The 18049-nt window shown below is 39.9% G+C and overlaps 2 protein-coding genes across 3 annotated transcripts in view; one reads left to right on the top strand and one right to left on the bottom strand.

The window, feature by feature from the left end:
* Positions 1-3874, bottom strand: part of spryd3 (SPRY domain containing 3) — a 58317-nt gene extending 54443 nt beyond the window's left edge. Inside the window, exons 1-2 of one of the 2 annotated variants that reach the window (XM_020051765.2) lie at positions 3714-3874; positions 2778-2918 (exon numbers count right to left, since the gene is read on the bottom strand). In XM_020051765.2, the coding sequence (XP_019907324.2) occupies positions 2778-2905 (128 nt within the window). In that variant the 5' untranslated portion in view covers positions 2906-2918; positions 3714-3874. The remainder of the gene's footprint in view (positions 1-2777; positions 2919-3713) is intronic. The other variant, XM_020051766.2, reaches the window with a different exon arrangement.
* A 3918-nt stretch (positions 3875-7792) lies between these two features.
* Positions 7793-12323, top strand: igfbp6b (insulin-like growth factor binding protein 6b). Its single transcript, XM_010875236.4, has 4 exons — positions 7793-8478; positions 9507-9541; positions 10512-10631; positions 10847-12323. Exons 1-4 carry the CDS (start codon positions 8139-8141, stop codon positions 10958-10960), a joined length of 609 nt encoding a protein of 202 aa, XP_010873538.1. The 5' UTR covers positions 7793-8138; the 3' UTR covers positions 10961-12323.
* Positions 12324-18049: the final 5726 nt, after the last annotated feature.

The raw sequence follows: 18049 nt of genomic DNA, 5'->3' as shown, positions 1-18049 counted from the left end.
ACAATTCCAATTCCAGTAGTATAGTAACAACTGGAGGTAACTAAGCTATTTAATTTAGCACAACTTAAATGTTTCTTGATAATATTTTTGTATTCTTAATGATTAAAAAAACATTTTGATGTGACTGTTTATATTTTATTTGATTGTTAGTTTCCCTAGGGAGATATTTTCTTGCACAAGGCCTAACCACATTCGAGTTAAGCCCAAACCTGAAGCAACTTCCATCAGTTACATGCAGCTCTTTGCCATTTTGTCAGTATGTACAGCGTCTCCCAGCTCAGCAGCGGAAGATGAACTCATTTAGAGTACAACATCTTTCTGCGGTCTCTCAACTTCATAATAATGGACTTTACTGTGCTCTGGAGGATATTGAATGCCTTGGAAATGTTCTTATATCCTATCCAATTGGTGCTTTTGAAGAACCTTATTCCAGGGATGCTTAGCATGTTCCTTCATCTTCATGACAAAGTTTTTGTTAGGAAATGTAATAACCAACTGTGGAAACACCCAGAGACAGGTGTATTTAACCTGAAATCTCGTGGAACACCTTATTGCACACAGGTGGACCCGCAACTAATTGACGTGTCATACCAAAGGGGGTAAAGACGTTTTCAATAGTTTTCTGTTTTATATTTGTAATGAATGTCGAACACTTTTCTGATTTTATTTTTCACATTAATAACGGACTTTTTGTGTTAATTAAATCTATTCTGATTTCATGTTTTAATTTTTTTTTTTAAAGTCCAGAGGGGGGGGGGGAATACTTTTGACAGTCTACTTTCCATTTCTTTGATGGTAATATTTTTTTTATTGCTACCTAACGAGCCACAATCCTGTGTGGCAGAACGAATGATAGCTAATAGGCCTATAGCAACGTATCATAGCAACCGCTGCAAATTCAAAATTGAAGTCTAATGAGCTGAGAGGTCAGAGATGCTTTTTAACTGTGAGTAAGTCAGCAGACTTCTATTTAGTATAAATGCAATACCTGCACGAACTGTTATGGGTTTATAATACATATTTTATGGGTGGGTCACGATACGGACAGTAACTCATGGGGCTGGATCCGGCCAGCAAGCCTTATTCTTTCCAGGTCTGCATTATGCAACCCTTCCTAATAATACATCATATTTCAAAATATACAAATTGCATGTCAGGGTGAAATATTTAACTCTAACGTCTGGCCAGGTTGCACCATGCGAGTCCTAACAGCCCAGTCGTAACAAATGTTCGTTCATTTTGATCACGAAAATGTATCTAGGGTGGCAAAAACATGGCAAAATTCTGCAGAGTGTAAGACAAAGAATAAGAGAGGTCCAGGACTAGGCCACATATTGCATTTTATTCCACATGTAGGCTAGAAAGCAGGGTTATGAAAACCTTGAAATCACTACTTCTTCATAGAGTATTTTATGCTGCGCCGTGTTTTTCCTCCACACTTTCCTTTTGCCATCACTCTGGTACATGTTTATGTTTGTCTAATCTGTCCACAAGGCCTTTTCTTAGAACTCTGCAGGCTCCTTTAGGTACTTATTAGAGAACTGTAACCTGGCAATACTCTTATTGAGGTTAACTAGTGGTTTGGACCTTACAGCGTGGCCTCTGTAGGTCTGCTGGTAAAGTCGTTTGCAGATGGCGGTGGCTGACACATCCACCCTTACCTCCTGGAGAGTGTTCCTGATGTTTCAGGCAGTTGTTTTTTTTCTTTATTATGTTGAACATTCTTTGTACATTCAATTTAGGGTCCTCCTTAGAGTATCAGGCCATGCCACTGGTGAATTCACCAGTGCTTTCCTTCTTTGTAATGATGTACCCCAGAAAGCTGAAGGTTTTGGCTATTTGGTTTTATATAGACTTTTTCAAATTCCTCAACCTAATAATGGCTTCCTTGACATCTCTTTGATCCTCATGTTGACAGATACCATTAGCAGACTCGAATGGAAAACAACACAAAGAAGATCAGTCATTTGCGGCAATCTTTTGCGCGAATAATGTGACCGAACATACCTGACTAACCAGAAACATCTTAAGCCAATTATCCCAATACTTTTGGTGTGTAAATCTTTTGTGATTTCTAAATGGTGAAACCAAAAAGTACACATGCAACCATAAAATAAATCTTGAGAATCCATACTTTAACCTTACAGTAATTGTTTATTTAAAATCAAAACTTGGAGTATACAGCCAAAAGGAAAAAACAAAACTTTTCGCTGTCCCAAAAATTACACAGGCTTTGGAGAGAACCCTGGGACAGTTTTGCTGAGACAGTAAACTGACACATTAGCCTAACCATTTAAATAACTGTATTATTAGCCTGGAGCTCCCAGCTCTGTGTATGTTCCTGCCAAAGCTGTTGATGTCATTTGTCAGTCCAAACTATTATGGCTTCACAATTTGAGACAAAAAGGATTAGACAGCACAAACCGATTGACTCTCAGGCTACTGCATTGTACGAAATAGGCAAACACATTGTTTAAAATACCAGATGAATAATTCACCACATTATAAAAGTACTATTTAATTGTAACATGTCCATAGGGTTTCAAATACTCAGATCAAACAACATGAATTATGTCAGTGTCCACATTTTTTTAATCTGACATTAGCAAACCATAATTACACTCAAACAACTTGCAACTGAAGAGAATTGCAATGGCTAGAAATACATTTAGAATTGTATTCATGAACAGGATTGATTGTAAACTAGTTACAATGACAATGGCAAACTAGTAATGCACTGGGAACCCACTTGCTTAGCTGCTGTGTGACTGACTTACCTGAGTGTCTCTCCAACCTTCAGTATTCTCCTGTAGCGCTCCTGAAAGCGTACAGCACGCACCTCTCGGACCGCTCTAATCCGCCTCCGCCAGTCCAGGAACCTGTATTGAAGGTTGATGTCATCCATCTTGATCTGAGGGCTGCAGAGAAGCCAAACAAAAAGGGAACTTGAAATTTGTCTGTGCCGCATGTTAGAGAATAGGGTGGTCCAGTACTACTAACAGACACGGCTTCAAGTCACATCAGGGATCAAAAAGATTAACATATATGTTAAAAAAAAATGGTTTGGGTATGACACAAGCCATATATAAAAGATTGCCAAAGGTTAATTTACCCAAATTACATATGACATTTTCTTTCTTATCCTGTAAGCTGTCCTAAGACAAAGCTTGACAGCAGTCCATGCTTCAGTTTAGTTATAGTAGTGACGGCATACATGTTCATACTTCCTTATACCATGAATTTGTAACAGAAATGCTAAGACGTTAGCATTTGGAACACTGTAGTACAATGGGTCAAAACAAAGCATGGAATCATACCTTACCCATAGACAACTTACACTAATTCACAGGGTGAGGAAACCAATTTGTAATTGGTGGGATCTATCCCTTTAACGTTTGATAGCAATCAAAGTTAGATCACTTTTAATGCCGTTAGCAAAACAAAAACCAATCTGGTTTTACCAGACAAAGTTAGCTAGGAAAAAAGGAGTAATATAATACCTTGCAGAAACCGATATTAGCAAACCAGTTTGAGAAGTTAACAAAATAAAATACCACGTTGTAGTTATTATATGCTTATGTTAGCTAACTAACAGCTATCAGATGGCTAGATTAAACACAGATTCACTAACAGTAGCGAGTAAATCATTTTACAATCCATCTTGGTAAAGTGCCTAGACAGAATAGTTACCATTATTACATGAAAATGCTTACCATTTGTCCAGTAGTTATGTTATTAATTAATTAAAAAGACTACTTGTGTTCATTTGGTAAGTTTCCAAAGAGATGCAGTAGAAAAACTTTGCAGAAGTATGGCGCTTCCTAGTGACATCAGACGCTACTAACTTACACTGAGCCAATCAAATCCAACCATGAGAAAGACTGACAATCTCGGAAACCTATTCAAAAAGAAAAAAATGCAACATTAAAAAACAATGATAAAAACATAAAAACATTGAATATGTTTGTCGGTTTGCCTCTGTTGTATTTGCTTTTTTCTCTTCAATTCTAATTAATTAATTTGGCAGTTTTATCCAGAGCAGCTTCAGTAGTGAGTGCTACATTTTCATATTGTCCTCGTGACAATCGAAAAAGCAACGTCTGTCCGTCCGTCTGTCCGTTTGTATGTGTCTGTATATCTGTCTGTCTGTCTGCCGACCTGTCTTTCAAGAAACACCTATTTTTGAAGAGGAATTGGTGATTCCCAATAAATTGACTAAACCACAAGGTTGTTTAAACAGGAGACAAATTCATATTTTTGTTCCACTAATTGGTTTTCTGACCAATCACATCAGATTTTTTTCAGATATTTAATAAAGATAAACTGATTGGTCAAAAGCTCAATTAGTGGATGGGAAAAATCTAAATGCAGCCTGCAAAAATATTCATTATAATTACAATCAGCAGACTGAATCTAGTTGCCTACCCCCAGTTTGGAGCTTCTGACAACTTGGAAAAATGAGTAATCCATGGAGTATGGAAAGAGAGAGCCCCCATAGGTCTGGCGTGTCTGTTGGAACATTCTCCTGACAGAACATGTGGAAACAGACTAGCTAGTGCTGTAGTTGCTGTAACTAGCTTTGATGGGAACACAAGAAGGCAGGTGATTTCTGTCGTCAGTGCCAAGATTAATCATCTCTAATAAGAACACCAGGCGTTGACGACGGAGCAGGTTTTCACAGAGTGGTGTTCCGGAACTAATGATATGTATTTGAACTATGTGTTCCAGATTTTGTTTGGGTTATGGAGCTTTGTAAAGTGTTAAGATGTCTCTTTGTTCTAGTTAGAATATATAGCAGGTGATCCACTAGCTTGGCCAAGAGCCAACTATGTAGCCCATGTATGTATTTCATAACATGGCCTTATTTTAGAGTGGTGTTGTGTCATTACAAGTTCAACACTGTTAGATCAACATCTTTCTAAATCCTTTTATATGCTCTCTGAATTGCTTATTTATCTTCTGATGTCATAATGTTAATACTGCATCATGACAACAATATATAAACACTGTTTCTTGTTTTTACAGGAGCCTCCCCTATGGTAGTAACCACAGACAAACTCTTCCACCCAACCCACTCATAGATAAGAGTGGATTTCTAACATGCGAGGCTCCAACCAATCCTAAATGAGTCAGTGCAGTCGCTGGTGGACATTTACGCAAAAGTTCACACTTTTCTTCCTAAAAGTTCAATTTAAAACAGGATTGAATTGATCTATAACCTACTTAAGATTTTCAAAAGAGAAAGAGAAATTATAGAATATGTTCTTAATATTATTAAGAAGTAAATTGCATATGTCTTCACATCCAAGAGTTAATAGCATTAAAGCTGTGAATAATTTGGAATAATATGAACTACATTTATCCATCATTTCTTTTTGTTGGGATTGCTCAATCTCAGTAAATTAGGATGTCCGTTATTGAAGGACAGCAATATGAAATCTTGTCTGTGAAGTCAAGAAAGAGAATGTCATTTTTTTGAAACACTCAACACCTCTTGAAAAGCAATTCTGGTGTGTGGCATAAAAATATGTGCAATTGCCCCACCAACAAAAGCATTTGTATCCCAAGTTACACTTTCATAAGAGTGAGGCAGGTTGCCCTCTACCTTTGAACAACTTTACGCCCGTGTTTATTTAGTTTCTAATAAACTCAGTGACTGCCAAATATAATAATGTCCATAACTTGATGCTACCACAAACATACTTCAAATACCAAGGTATCAATAACATTGAATTCCCTCCACAATAATGGACTGAATAACAAAGTGAAATGAAGGAAGCCTGTGTTAAAATATCCCCTACAAAACATACATTCTGTTTGCAACAAAGCTGCAAAACAATAGGGCAAATAAAAATGTTGCCCAGGTAAAACCATGCCCAGGTAAAAAGGAAAACATGCAGCAGTCTTCTGAAAAAACAATAACAGTAACTCTAGATTGTAAATGCATTTTTTCAGGTAGACAGTTACACCTATTTGAATCCAAAGACAGAAGAAGTCCTGAATGTTTCCTGAGTGGTCCAGTCTCAGTCTTGACATACATATGCTTGAAATTCAGAGACATGGTGTCATTATTGCCATTTATAAATTATTCTTAACATAACACAGTACTGACAAAATAATGTTGCCAAGAGAGGTGCAAAGTACAATGAACAATTTCATCCCTTCATAGGTTAACAGAGCAAAATGTCGAGTGCAAGGATTGTGTTCCCTTTGTCTTACCATTGCATTAGATCAGTTCAGGTCATTACAATTAATCATTCTAAGGTTTGATCATATGTCTTTGACTGTCCAGCAAAGGCTGGTTTATTCATTATATTGTTGTGTGATGTATATGAATAAAACAAATAATATTAACTGTAGTCTGCACTATACCCTAATCTCTATTGCCATCCTATGCCCAATATAATTGATGTTCTAGAAATAAACATAAACAACGTTTTGTACTACATCTTCAACAATGGAAGAATGTAATTCAGATTCTTCAGCCGTAGTAGGATTTCAGAACACTGGAAAGGGACTGTAAGTTTCATGAAGTCTGAATAGGGCAGGAGAGGATGATGGTTCAGAGTGAGTGATCTCTTGAAGATGGAGCCTGTGAAACAGATCGTGAATGGTTGACTGGATAAATGGATTGCATTATTAGCTAATGCCTGCATAGCTCAGCCTTTTCTCTCTTACAGTGCATATGAACACTCCAGCTAAAGCAACTCCTCCTTAATTATCCAGTTAATACCTCGTTCAAATTGCAGCATGGGTAGGAAAATTTGAATCCATCGTAAGCTGTCCCTTCAAGGCAGCAGGATTTATCATATGATGTAGTCCACATATATCCTCAATTTGGACCTAGACTGCTGTGAAACAGTGACAACTTTTTTTTTTACATGAAACACCACAATGTGTTTTCACAATACCACAATGTGTTAAATACCCAGTCCTGCCCTGTCATCCCTGGTCTCGGCTTACGTTCACTAGAGTTTGGCAGGAGGTGGTCCCCCTGGTGGAGCGATGCTAATCCATCAAACATTGATCTGGAAAAGGACAGCAGCCTCCAATGGGTACATGCATTACACAAAATACACCATATGCCAGACCCTGAAACATTGTTTTTAATGGCAATCCACTTTCTGTTAATATTAAAACACTTCTACTTCTGGGAACTTTCTTGGCTTACATTTGGCACGTTTGGCACACATAGATCAGCATTGCATTGTACTACAAGATACATTGTTATTTAAACATGTTTCTTTTTTCCTGAACACATAAAAGGTCAGTATATGTTTCTTTCTGCAATTTGATTAGTGTTTTTGTAATTATATAAGATTTTTCATCTTTTTATTTAGTAATCTTTTGCAAGGTCCGAGAAGCATTCTTCTGTAGTCATAGTTGATATAGTATAAGAGTATTATGGAGCCAAAAGACATTGCAGCCAGTATAGTTGAATGCAATTCAGTACCTTTCCTTAACTGTTACCATGGCAAATATGACAAGAATGGTCTGACATCCACATTGGAAATGAACCTTATTTTGTATGTTTAGTTGTATATGTATAATGTTTAGTTTCTACATGTATAATGTTTAACATTACTAGTGAAAACATTCAGTCTGCGAGGTGTTTTGATACACTGTATGAAACGAAGGGGTTGGGGAAATTTTGATAATTTCCAAAAGGAAAATAATCCACCCCCCCACCCACCCCCCACCTCTCTCTCTCTCTCTCTTTCTCTCTACTCCCTCTCTGCCTTTCTCTCTCTCTCTCTCTCTGAGTCCCAGCCCCTGAAGGTGTCATAACTGTGCTCTCTCTCTCCCTCTCTCTCCCTCTCTCCCTCTCTATCACCGCCTTTCAGATCTTTAAAAGCCGCTGCTTTGCCGTGTCTCCCTCCATCTCTGTTTGTCTCCTCTCCCACTGCAGGGGGTTCCTGGCTGAGCACCAAGCAAAGCCGAAGAGACGGGAAGAAGACGGAGAGAGAGAGGGAAGAGAGAAAGGAGAGAGAAATATACATCCAGAAATAGCATCGGCCACATTTGACTGACTGAGAGAGAGAGAGAGAGAGAGAGAGAGAGAGTGAGTGAGAGAGAGAGAGAGAGGGAGAGAGACAGATCTGTGGAGCTGAACCTGAGACCTGGACAGAAAAAAAAAAATGCCTCTCCTTCCTAACTTAACGACCATTGTCTTGTTGCTGATTGCTCACTGCGAGTCTTGGACTCACGCTAACCGCCTGGGCCCCTACAAGGGCTGTCCCTCCTGTAGAGAACCTCTGGGGGCAGGTCGGGCGACCAGGGACCATATTGGGCAGACAGGCAGCGCATCCGCGTTGGCCCAGGGAGAGCCCTGTGGCGTGTACACCCTGAGCTGTGCCAAGGGGCTGCGCTGCGTGCCCCCTCCCCGAGAGCACAGCCCCCTCCAGGCTCTGCTGCAGGGCAGGGGCTTTTGCACCAAGCACAGCAGGACCAGTCCCACGGAGAGGCCCCACCCCACAGGTAAGACCGAGACACGCCACTGGCACGTCTAATATTGTTCAATTCAGCTGTGTGTGCGTGTGCGTGTGTGTGTGTGTGTGTGTGTTTGCGTGTTAGGGGTAATCACATTCAGTGTAGCTTGTTAAGGGACTAGGTGTAGTAGCACGTAGTAAGGTCTCCACACTCCGTCAGCGTTCATAACGTGCGATTGTGGCTTGCACCAAAAAACGAACCGCTGTCACCGTGACATTGTGAGTACGACCGTTAGTGTTATACCTGACGGAGACCAGTTGTGTATTTGAAAAGGAGTGCGCGGCGTTGATTTCTGTGCTGCAGTGACTCTGTTGTCTTGTGACTGTAGGACAAGGAGTCTCAAATGTTGGATTGAGCAGATCATCAGGCGTGTAATAATATTCTAGTCCACACATGCATGGACACTTGAGAAGCTGTCTTGAGGTGTGTTAGTACATAATAGCCTGTGTGTGTGGTGTGTGTGGTGTGTGTGGTGTGTGTGTGTGTGTATACATATATATGCACGCATCATAATGCCTGTGATGTGTATGGTTTCAGTACTGTATATTTATGCATTTCAAAGAGAGGGTGTGATCTCTCTCTCTCTGCGCGTGTGTGTGCATGTGTGTGTGTGTGTGTGTGTGTCTGTGTGTCTGTGTGTGTGTCCCCCCGTGTCTGTCTGTGTGAATTTTCTTGACAGTACAGAATAAGTGTCACACTGTCACCTACATCCTGATTATGCTGCTTTTTATTGCAAGGGGTCTCCATCTACTGTTCAGACCAAGCCACTACGATCCCTCAGGACAGACATGCTCAAAGGAAATTGATACTGTACATGGAAAAATGTGTTGAATTCAAAGCTCAACCACTGTATTTGGTTGAGTACCGTTTAACGCTTCACGCAATGCAAAAGCTAGAAATGAAGTGTGACTGAATTTAAGTCTAACTTATATTTCGATGTCAGATGGTTTAAGTTTTGTTCTCAGTAACGCCCCTGATTAAATGAGTTCTTGTTAATGTGCTGCCCTTTCCCACAGGTCCACATCCATCACACAGTGGTGAAATAGAAAAGGTACGTTTCATTCAAGTACATCTGAGCCACTTGATGCATGAAGCCAATAACAATTCCTACACACACACACACACACACACTTAACCCCCCCCGCCCACACACACACACACACACACACACACACACTTACCCATACCTGCTCAAATGCAAGAGAAACACGTAGAGACGCTCATAAAAAAAATAAAAATCACATTCAAATGGACGGATACTGCATTGTGGAGAGACTCAGGGAGCCAGAGGGAGAGAGGGAGAGAGAGAGAGAGAGTGAGAGAGAGTTATTACTGAAGCTGCTGTGCTATCTGGCTGATACAGCGACGACAGAGCCACTAACACTGAAGCCATATGTTATGGTGCATGGTGTGTGTGCTGCTATGCATTATGGTGCATGGTGTGTGTGCTGCTATGCATTATGGTGCATGGTGTGTGTGCTGCTATGCATTATGGTGCTGTGTATGCTGCTATGCGGCAGAACTAATAGACCACGGTGGGAGTCGGTAAAGTTTGGACTTGACCGCGGCGCCCTTGGACGTCTCACTTTACGGGGAGGGGGAGGTTGATCGGAAACAGAACACGAGCCCGGCGTGCCATTTATTCCTGCCATTTTGACGGCTTGCCATACGCGTAGTCGCACGGTTGCTTCGAACCACTGTGTCCGTGACCTGAAAAAGCACAGCCCTTGTGTAACAATGTCATTATATAAGGACATGATATTATGTGACATACAATATGTTTTGCTCCTGGCTTCATGCAGCATCACTGACCTCAATCTTCCATGATACCACATCTTGTATGCTGTAGCTAATGTAATATGCTACTTAAGGTTTCTCTGCATTTCTTGTCATTTAATAAGTATGGCTGATTCTGGCGCTTTTGTATTAAATAAACTAGAGTTTCTTTCTTTATTCTCCATAAATCCTGCATTTATTAATGTTTAGTCACTGTATTGCCAACATGTTCTTGTTCTTTCAAGGCACCTTGCCGTAAGCTGCTCAACGGTGTTCTGCGTGGTCTTGAGCTCACCGTCTTCCAGTCGGACCGTGACATCTACATCCCCAATTGTGACACTCGGGGCTTCTACAGGAAAAAGCAGGTATACACAGAGCAACGTTGAGGCTGATGTTTTCCTGGGAGTGTACACTATGTGCGTACGCGGGCAAGACAGTTGCATGCTATCAGTTCAGCCCAAGAAATCTCCCAGCGGCCAGGGGCTCTTTGCCTCCGGGCCCTCAGGGGCTGTGGGCGTGCAAACAATTGTCCCGGGATGTGTTATAATTCTCTCTTTCTCTCTTTTCCAACCCGACCCAGTGTCGCTCCTCCAAGGGCATGCAGCGTGGCCACTGTTGGTGTGTGGATGAGCTGGGCACCGCCTTGCCGTCCCGCGCCAGCGAGGACGGCACTTTACCATGCGACGGCGAGTGAGGGAGGTCTCTGTCGCACAACTTTGAGCCTAGAGGAGGGGGAGTAGGGGGAGGAGGAGTACAGGGAGAGGGGGTGGCTTTAGCTTGTGGTAGACACGGCCTGGACAGGAGACACCAGGGATGTACCACTTCCTATGGAATTACCCCAAATTAGCTCACTGTCCTCTAGTCAAGAAACATCCAAACAAAGACAAACATCTGCCGTACTAGGATAGCAACATAAAGTGGGATGTTCAACAGTCTGTGGCTACAGTAACGGTCCCTTGAACCATTCCCTGTAGCTGACCTTACATTGTCGCCTCGTAACTCACTGCCTCAAGTACGATAAGCTGTATTTCTCAGTAATGAATTCCCTGGTTCTTGTCCTGGCTTAGTCCGTCCGTCCGTTCGTTCGTTTGTCGTAGAATTTTTCGTTTTATAGGATAGCTGACACTGCCTGTGTTTGACATTGACTCAGTGGGCTGAAATACTGTTACGCTGGTGTTGGTGTGACACAATGTTTGAAAATGTGTCTCCGTCACCATCCTCTCTCCCTCTCTCCAAAGATACACTGACGTTATATTTACTTAATTAAATTGATGAATATTCCTTTTCTATTTAATTTATTTTGGAGTTTGTATTTCCATGCAGTACTGCTTGAAATTTAGACTTGTCCTATAATCGTGTCAGAAAAAAAAACAGTCATGTGAAACAGTCCATTGTTGTTCAGATGACGTTCTGACCGCTCTAATAGTTGATTGTTTGTACATATGTTGGATTCCTGTGGTTGACAGTGTGTGTTCCGAAGTGGCAGACAAAAAATGCGTATGGCTGTTGCCCTTTTCAAGAAGTTGTTAAGCATATTTTTATACATGTCAATATAATATTTTATAAATAAATTGTTGGTTTATTTAATGAACTACAATGCCATGTATTTTTATATTGTCAGCAGTTTTTTTTTTTTTCAACAGAGGTTATTTTATTTTGTCGCTAGTGAGTTTTGGGCTTTGGACGTAGTAACACCCTGAGGGGGAAACTCACCACACACATCTGAGCTATTCAACTGCTGTACATGTTATAATTTTTATTGCAATATTTTTCTTTTATTTATATTTTGACCATTTAACAATGGAATGTATCATGGTAATGTTTTTGCTTTTGTGCTTATTTTGAATATGTTACAGTTACTTGTCTTTCCCAAGTCCTCATGAGAAACGTTGAATTGTGTGATAAACTGTGTGATGAGAAAATCTATTTCTCATGAATCTTGTTGTGCCAATGTATGTGCTGTGATCGCAGGTCCATGCACAGGGGGCCTATAAGATTTACAAAGGCTAAAATAAAATATGATATCAAAATGGATAAAAATAAAATAAATACATATATTAATATAACATCAGCTATACAGTGTGTTTTTTGAGGAGTTCCACCAGTGCCATAGCTGTAGCTTGGATAACATCCGTTCTGCAAAGTTGCCAAGTCATACACAGAGGTGCTGAGTCACAGTCAAAGACAGAAGCATTACAGAGATATAGCAGCAAAATGTAGCACAGCAACTTGTTGCCCAAAAATGACGTCTCTCATTTAAAGTATTGGTATGCCATTGAAATCATGAATAAGACCTATTATAAATGTCTGTACCCGGATCGAGTACCAATAAATCAACAACCTGAAGCTGAATCAACAAGTTGTTAACACGTAACAGTATGTGCTAGGAATTAATTTAGTGTACGATCATACAGGTTTTCTACCATGTCTAGGGGATGCAAAGGACAATTTGCTCTGGCACCTACAGTACAAAAGGACATGTCATGCCTGTTTCCAAGGAAACAGCATAGAAAATCCAATTTGTCCATGCATGAGAACTTGAAATGCAGGTCTCGCAGAGGGTGATGAAGGAAAGTAAGCAATGTCCTTTGTTGAATCACACCATATGTCCTACTTTTGTATCTAGGGTGGTTACATTTGCTAGTCTTAGGAGTAAATATGGGAGACATCATATACTGTACGCGGGGCCGTCGCCAGGATTCCTGGGCTCCCTGATAAGAAATATGCCTGGGCCCCCGTCACTAATACAAATCATTGATATTACGATCAGTGGGCCCTGCCAAGCCATGGGCCTAGTAAATCATAACCACCTTTCCCTCCATTAGTTATAGCCCTGATAAATGTACCTACCCATTCTGGCTAATACCAGCTCGCAAACTGCTCCTGGCCTGAAATCACACAGTCAGGCTACTAACTATCCTCGATATACATAATCAGTTTATGTAATAAAGTAGATTATTATTAAAAAGTAATAAACAATTTATTAGGCTACTATAAACCAGAAAGTTGGGTCCTGGAGGTTGATAGGCTGAAGCTGTGTTATGGTTCAAAATTGCTTGTTAATTACCATTAAGGCAATAAGGCACCTTGTGGTTAGTGGAATATGGCCAAAATTTTTAAGGAGACACATTGGGGAGGATTGTTCCTAAGTAGAGCACCTAACCATATAACACACCCTCTCTGGCCTTGTTGGTAAACACAAATGGTGTTTTAATGGATAAAGATAAAGCTTTACTTGAATTTATCTTTAAGTGGTCCTGTGTGATTAGAGTATGGTATGTGGGATTCCAGGTTTCTGGATTTGATAATCACACGGAGACCAGTGTGATGGGTAAAATAAAAATGTATATGCAATCACTCTCGCTCTTGAATGTAAACAAGGCCTACAAAAGGTCTTGTTTTAACAAAATGTATATACTTAAGAATATAAAGATAACTTACACAAAGTTATAATCTATGTGGACATAAAAAGTCTACACACCCCTGTTAAAATGCCAGGTTCTTGTGATGTAAAAGAATGAGACAAAGACAAATCATGTCAGAACTTTTTCCACCTTTAATGTGACCTATAACGTGAACAATTCAAATGAAAAAAAAACTGAAATCTTTGAGCGGAAAAATAAAAAACTCACAATAGCCTGGTTGCATAAGTGTGCACACCCTTAAACTAATACTTTGTTGAAGCACCTTTTAATTTTATTACAGCACTCAGTCTTTTTGGGTAGGAGTCTATTAGCATGGCACATCTTGACATGGCAATATTTGCCCACTATTCTTTGCAAAAGCGCTCCAAATCTGTCAGATTGCGAGGACATCTCCTGTGCACAGCCCTCTTCAGATTTCTCCACAGATGTTCAATTGGATTCAGGTCTGGGCTCTGGCTGGGCCATTCCAAAATGCTAATATTCTTCTGGTGAAGTCATGCTTTTGTGGATTTGGATGTGTGCTTTGGATCGTTGTCGTGCTGAAAGGTGAACTTCCTCTTCATATTCAGCTTTCTAACTGACCCCTGAAGGTTTTGTGCCAAAATTGCCTGGTATTTGGAACTGTTCATAAGTCCCTCCACCCTAATTAAGGCCCTGGTTCCAGCTGAAGAAAAACAGCCCCAAAGCATGATGCTGCTACCACCATGCTTCACTGTATGGTGTTCTTTGGGTGATATGCAGTGTTGTTTTTGCGCCAAACATACCTTTTGGAATTATGGCCAAAAAGTTCAACCTTGGTTTCATCAGACCATAGCATATTTTCGCACGTGCTTTTGGGAGACTTGATGTTTGTTTTTGCAAACTTCAGCCAGGCTTGGATGTTTTTCTTTGTAAGAAAAGGCTTCCGTTTTGCCACCCTACCCCATAGCCCATTCATATGAAGAATACAGGAGGTTGTTGTCACATGTAGCACACAGCCAGTACTTGCCAGAAATTCCTGCAGTTCCTTTAAAATTGCTGTAGGCCTCTTGGAAGCCTCCCTGACCAGTTTTCTTCTCGTCTTTTCATCAATTTTGGAGGGACATCCAGGTCTTGGTAATGTCTCTGTTGTGCCATATTTTCTCCACTTGATGATGACTGTCTTCACTGTGTTCCATGGTATATCTAATGCTTTGGAAAGTATTTTGTACCCTTCTCCTGACTGATATCTTTCAACAACAAGATCCCTCTGATGTTTTGGAAGCTCTCTGTGGACCATGGATTTTTGCTCTGAGATGCAACTAAGAAAATGTCAGGAACATCCTACTAGAACAGCTGAACTTTATTTGTCACTTTCAAAGATGGCAGGTGTGTAATGACTTCTATTTAACATGAGTATGAATGTGATTGGTTAATTCTGAACACAGCCACATCCCCAGTTATAAGAGGGTGTGCACACTTGTGCAACCAGGTTATTGTAAGGTTTTTATTTTTCGTTTTTCCCCCTTGAAGATTTCAGTTTGTTTTTCAATTTAATTGTTGACATTATAGGTCACATTGAAAGTGGAAATTTCTGACATGATTCATCTCTATGTCTTATTCTTTTACATCACAAAAAGCTGGCACTTTAACAGGGGTGTGTAGACTTTTATATCCACTGTATGAGAGCTGACGTGAGAAGGGATAGTTGTCGAGGGTCTGTGTCCCAAATGGCACTCACTTTTACAGCTTCCCATGTGAGCACCCCCATGTAGCACACTTGGTAGGAGTATGGCACAATACTGTATGTTGCTTTGGAATAAATTACTTAAAAAGAAAGGGATGTCCTAGCCAGGAGAAGTGTATCATACAAATGATATGAACAACATTATTATGTCAGACTAATTTAGCTATAGGCAGTGACATACAACTCTGGTGTTTAGCTAGCTATTACAGAGCTTTAAAGACCGGCAAAGAAAGATTGTATGAAAACAAACAAAAAAGCAGAAAAACCAAATTGGTAATCCTCACTCTTGATCTGAATATATTCAAATGTTTGTATTCACCTCGTACATAAATGTATTTACTTTCTAAAACAGAAAAACACTTTACATCGTACAGGATGACAATGTTATTATGGCTGTGAAGACAATGCATTTAAGAGCTTTAAATTATTTAGATAAAGTGGATTTCCACGATTCAGAGGTATAAAAAAAAAATCACTAAACTCCCAGACTGCATCTTTAAGTGTTTCAATTGTGTGTTGAAGTTGCCAATTTTTTTTGCATGGTAGGTCACTTCACAGGTGTTCCTGTTAAGTTAATGGCACAAGTCACGGCATAAAACAAGTATGTTGGGAATTTCCTTGGAGATACACTATGTCTGATAACTGAGGTTGATTTTCAGAACCTGTGGATAGCCAGACTCTTACTTTTCTTGCTTATTTGCACTATAAATAAAGTGTCCTACTTAAACCTTCATGTGCACGTTGGTCTTGTTACATGTGTGCGTATATACAGTGTATACACATACAGTGCTGTGTAAAATAGTTTAGAGCAATTTATCGGCGCAGTTTGTGTTTATTTGCTTGTAAAACACTATATAAAGTAAGAATACAACTATACAAACATCAATACAATTTTAAGTAACAAAAATGTCTTGGGTTGTCCAAAGCAATTGACACTTAATCAATCAATCAATCAAATGTATTTATAAAGCCCTTTTTTACAACAGTAGTTGTCACAGAGTGCTTTTACAGAGACATCCGGCCTTAAACCCCAAGGAGCAAACAACAGTAGTGTTGACCGTGAGAAGAGGTCTTAGGAATAATGTCTATCTTTGACTGATTAGCAAAACTTTTACATTTTGGCACGAAAATACCCTAAACACACAGCAACGATTAACGCCTACCTGGATTGGAAGTCTGGAGATGTAACACTCACAGTGTTAGATCGGCCCCCTCTGACCCCGAAACTCAACAATTCACGGTGTGAAATCACTTGGACAGGGAAAAATAACAAAAAGCACCCAAAGTCCTGCAAGAAGCTTGGAAAAATTTACCAAAATGACTACTTGAAAATCTTACTTGACAGTTTATTAAAGCACACAGTTTCAGTTTCAGAGGCCACACAAAAATGTTAAATTCCTTCTATATGCAGTCAACCAAGTTCTGCTTTCTTGCACGAGGAGGGTAAATATCCTACATCAGTTCTGTCAGACATGGTGCTGGATTTTTACCTGTTTATTTTCCTTTAAAATGTGTACTTCTACTTCTGCAAACACAGCACACGATCTTGCATACACACCAGTCTGCTTAGTGGAGTTCAAAGCAACTGGTATTTTATGTAAGGTGTATTTTGTGTGAGTAACTGAATTTTTAACAAAATTACTTAAGGAACTATTTCCTGTGCTAGGTCAGCCAATGCTGAACATAATAAATTGCTCCCTTTCCTCTGGATGTGTACCAAACTCACAAAAAATTGCGGAAATTAAGCCTCTAATCTGGATCCCGACATATTAAACAATTATAGGCCAATATCGAACCTCCCGTTCCCCTCAAAAATCTTAGAAAAATGTGTTTCCCAAAAACTGAATGCCTTCCTAAAGACAAATAACATTTATGAAATACTCCAGTCCAGTTTCAGATCCCATCATAGTACTGAGACTGCACTCATGAAGGTAACAAATGTCCTTCTAATGGCCTCAGACAAAGGTTCCGCATCTGTCCTGTTGCTTCTTGACCTTAGTGCTGCTTTTGACATTATTGATCACTCCCTTCTCTTAGCCTGGTTTAAATCTTATTTATCTGAAAGATATCAGTTTGTTAGTGTGGATGGCAAATCCTCTGACAAGTCAAAGGTATGCTTTGGTGTTCCTCAAGGCTCGGTTCTGGGCCCATTATTGTTCTCACTATATATGCTCCCTCTGGGCAATGTAATCCGAAATCACAATGTAAACTTTCATTGTTATGCTGATGACACACAGTTATATATTTCAATGAAGCATGGAAAAGCCCCTAAATTAGCTACTTTGGAAGCATGCGTTTCAGATATTAGGAAGTGGATGACAGAGAATTTCTTGCTCTTAAACTCAAGGAAAACAGAAACGCTCGTTTTAGGACCCAAAAAACAAAGAGCATTGTTAGCTGATCTCACTGTGAACCTCGATGGCTGCATGGTCGTATCCCAAAAAACTGTAAAAAAACGTTACCCTTGACCCTGACCTCTCCTTTGAAGAACATATAAAATATGTCTCAAGAGTTGCTTATTTTCATATTCAAAACATTGCAAAAATTAGAAACGTTCTATCAAAAACTGAAACAGAAAAATGAATCCATGCTTTCGTTACTTCTAGACTAGAATACTGCAATGCTCTTCTCTCTGGTTATCCAGACAAATTAA

The sequence above is a fragment of the Esox lucius genome, chromosome 12 (assembly GCF_011004845.1).
Source record: "Esox lucius isolate fEsoLuc1 chromosome 12, fEsoLuc1.pri, whole genome shotgun sequence".
NCBI classification, from domain to species: Eukaryota; Metazoa; Chordata; class Actinopteri; order Esociformes; family Esocidae; genus Esox; species Esox lucius.
This window is presented reverse-complemented; position numbering and strand designations above follow the sequence as displayed.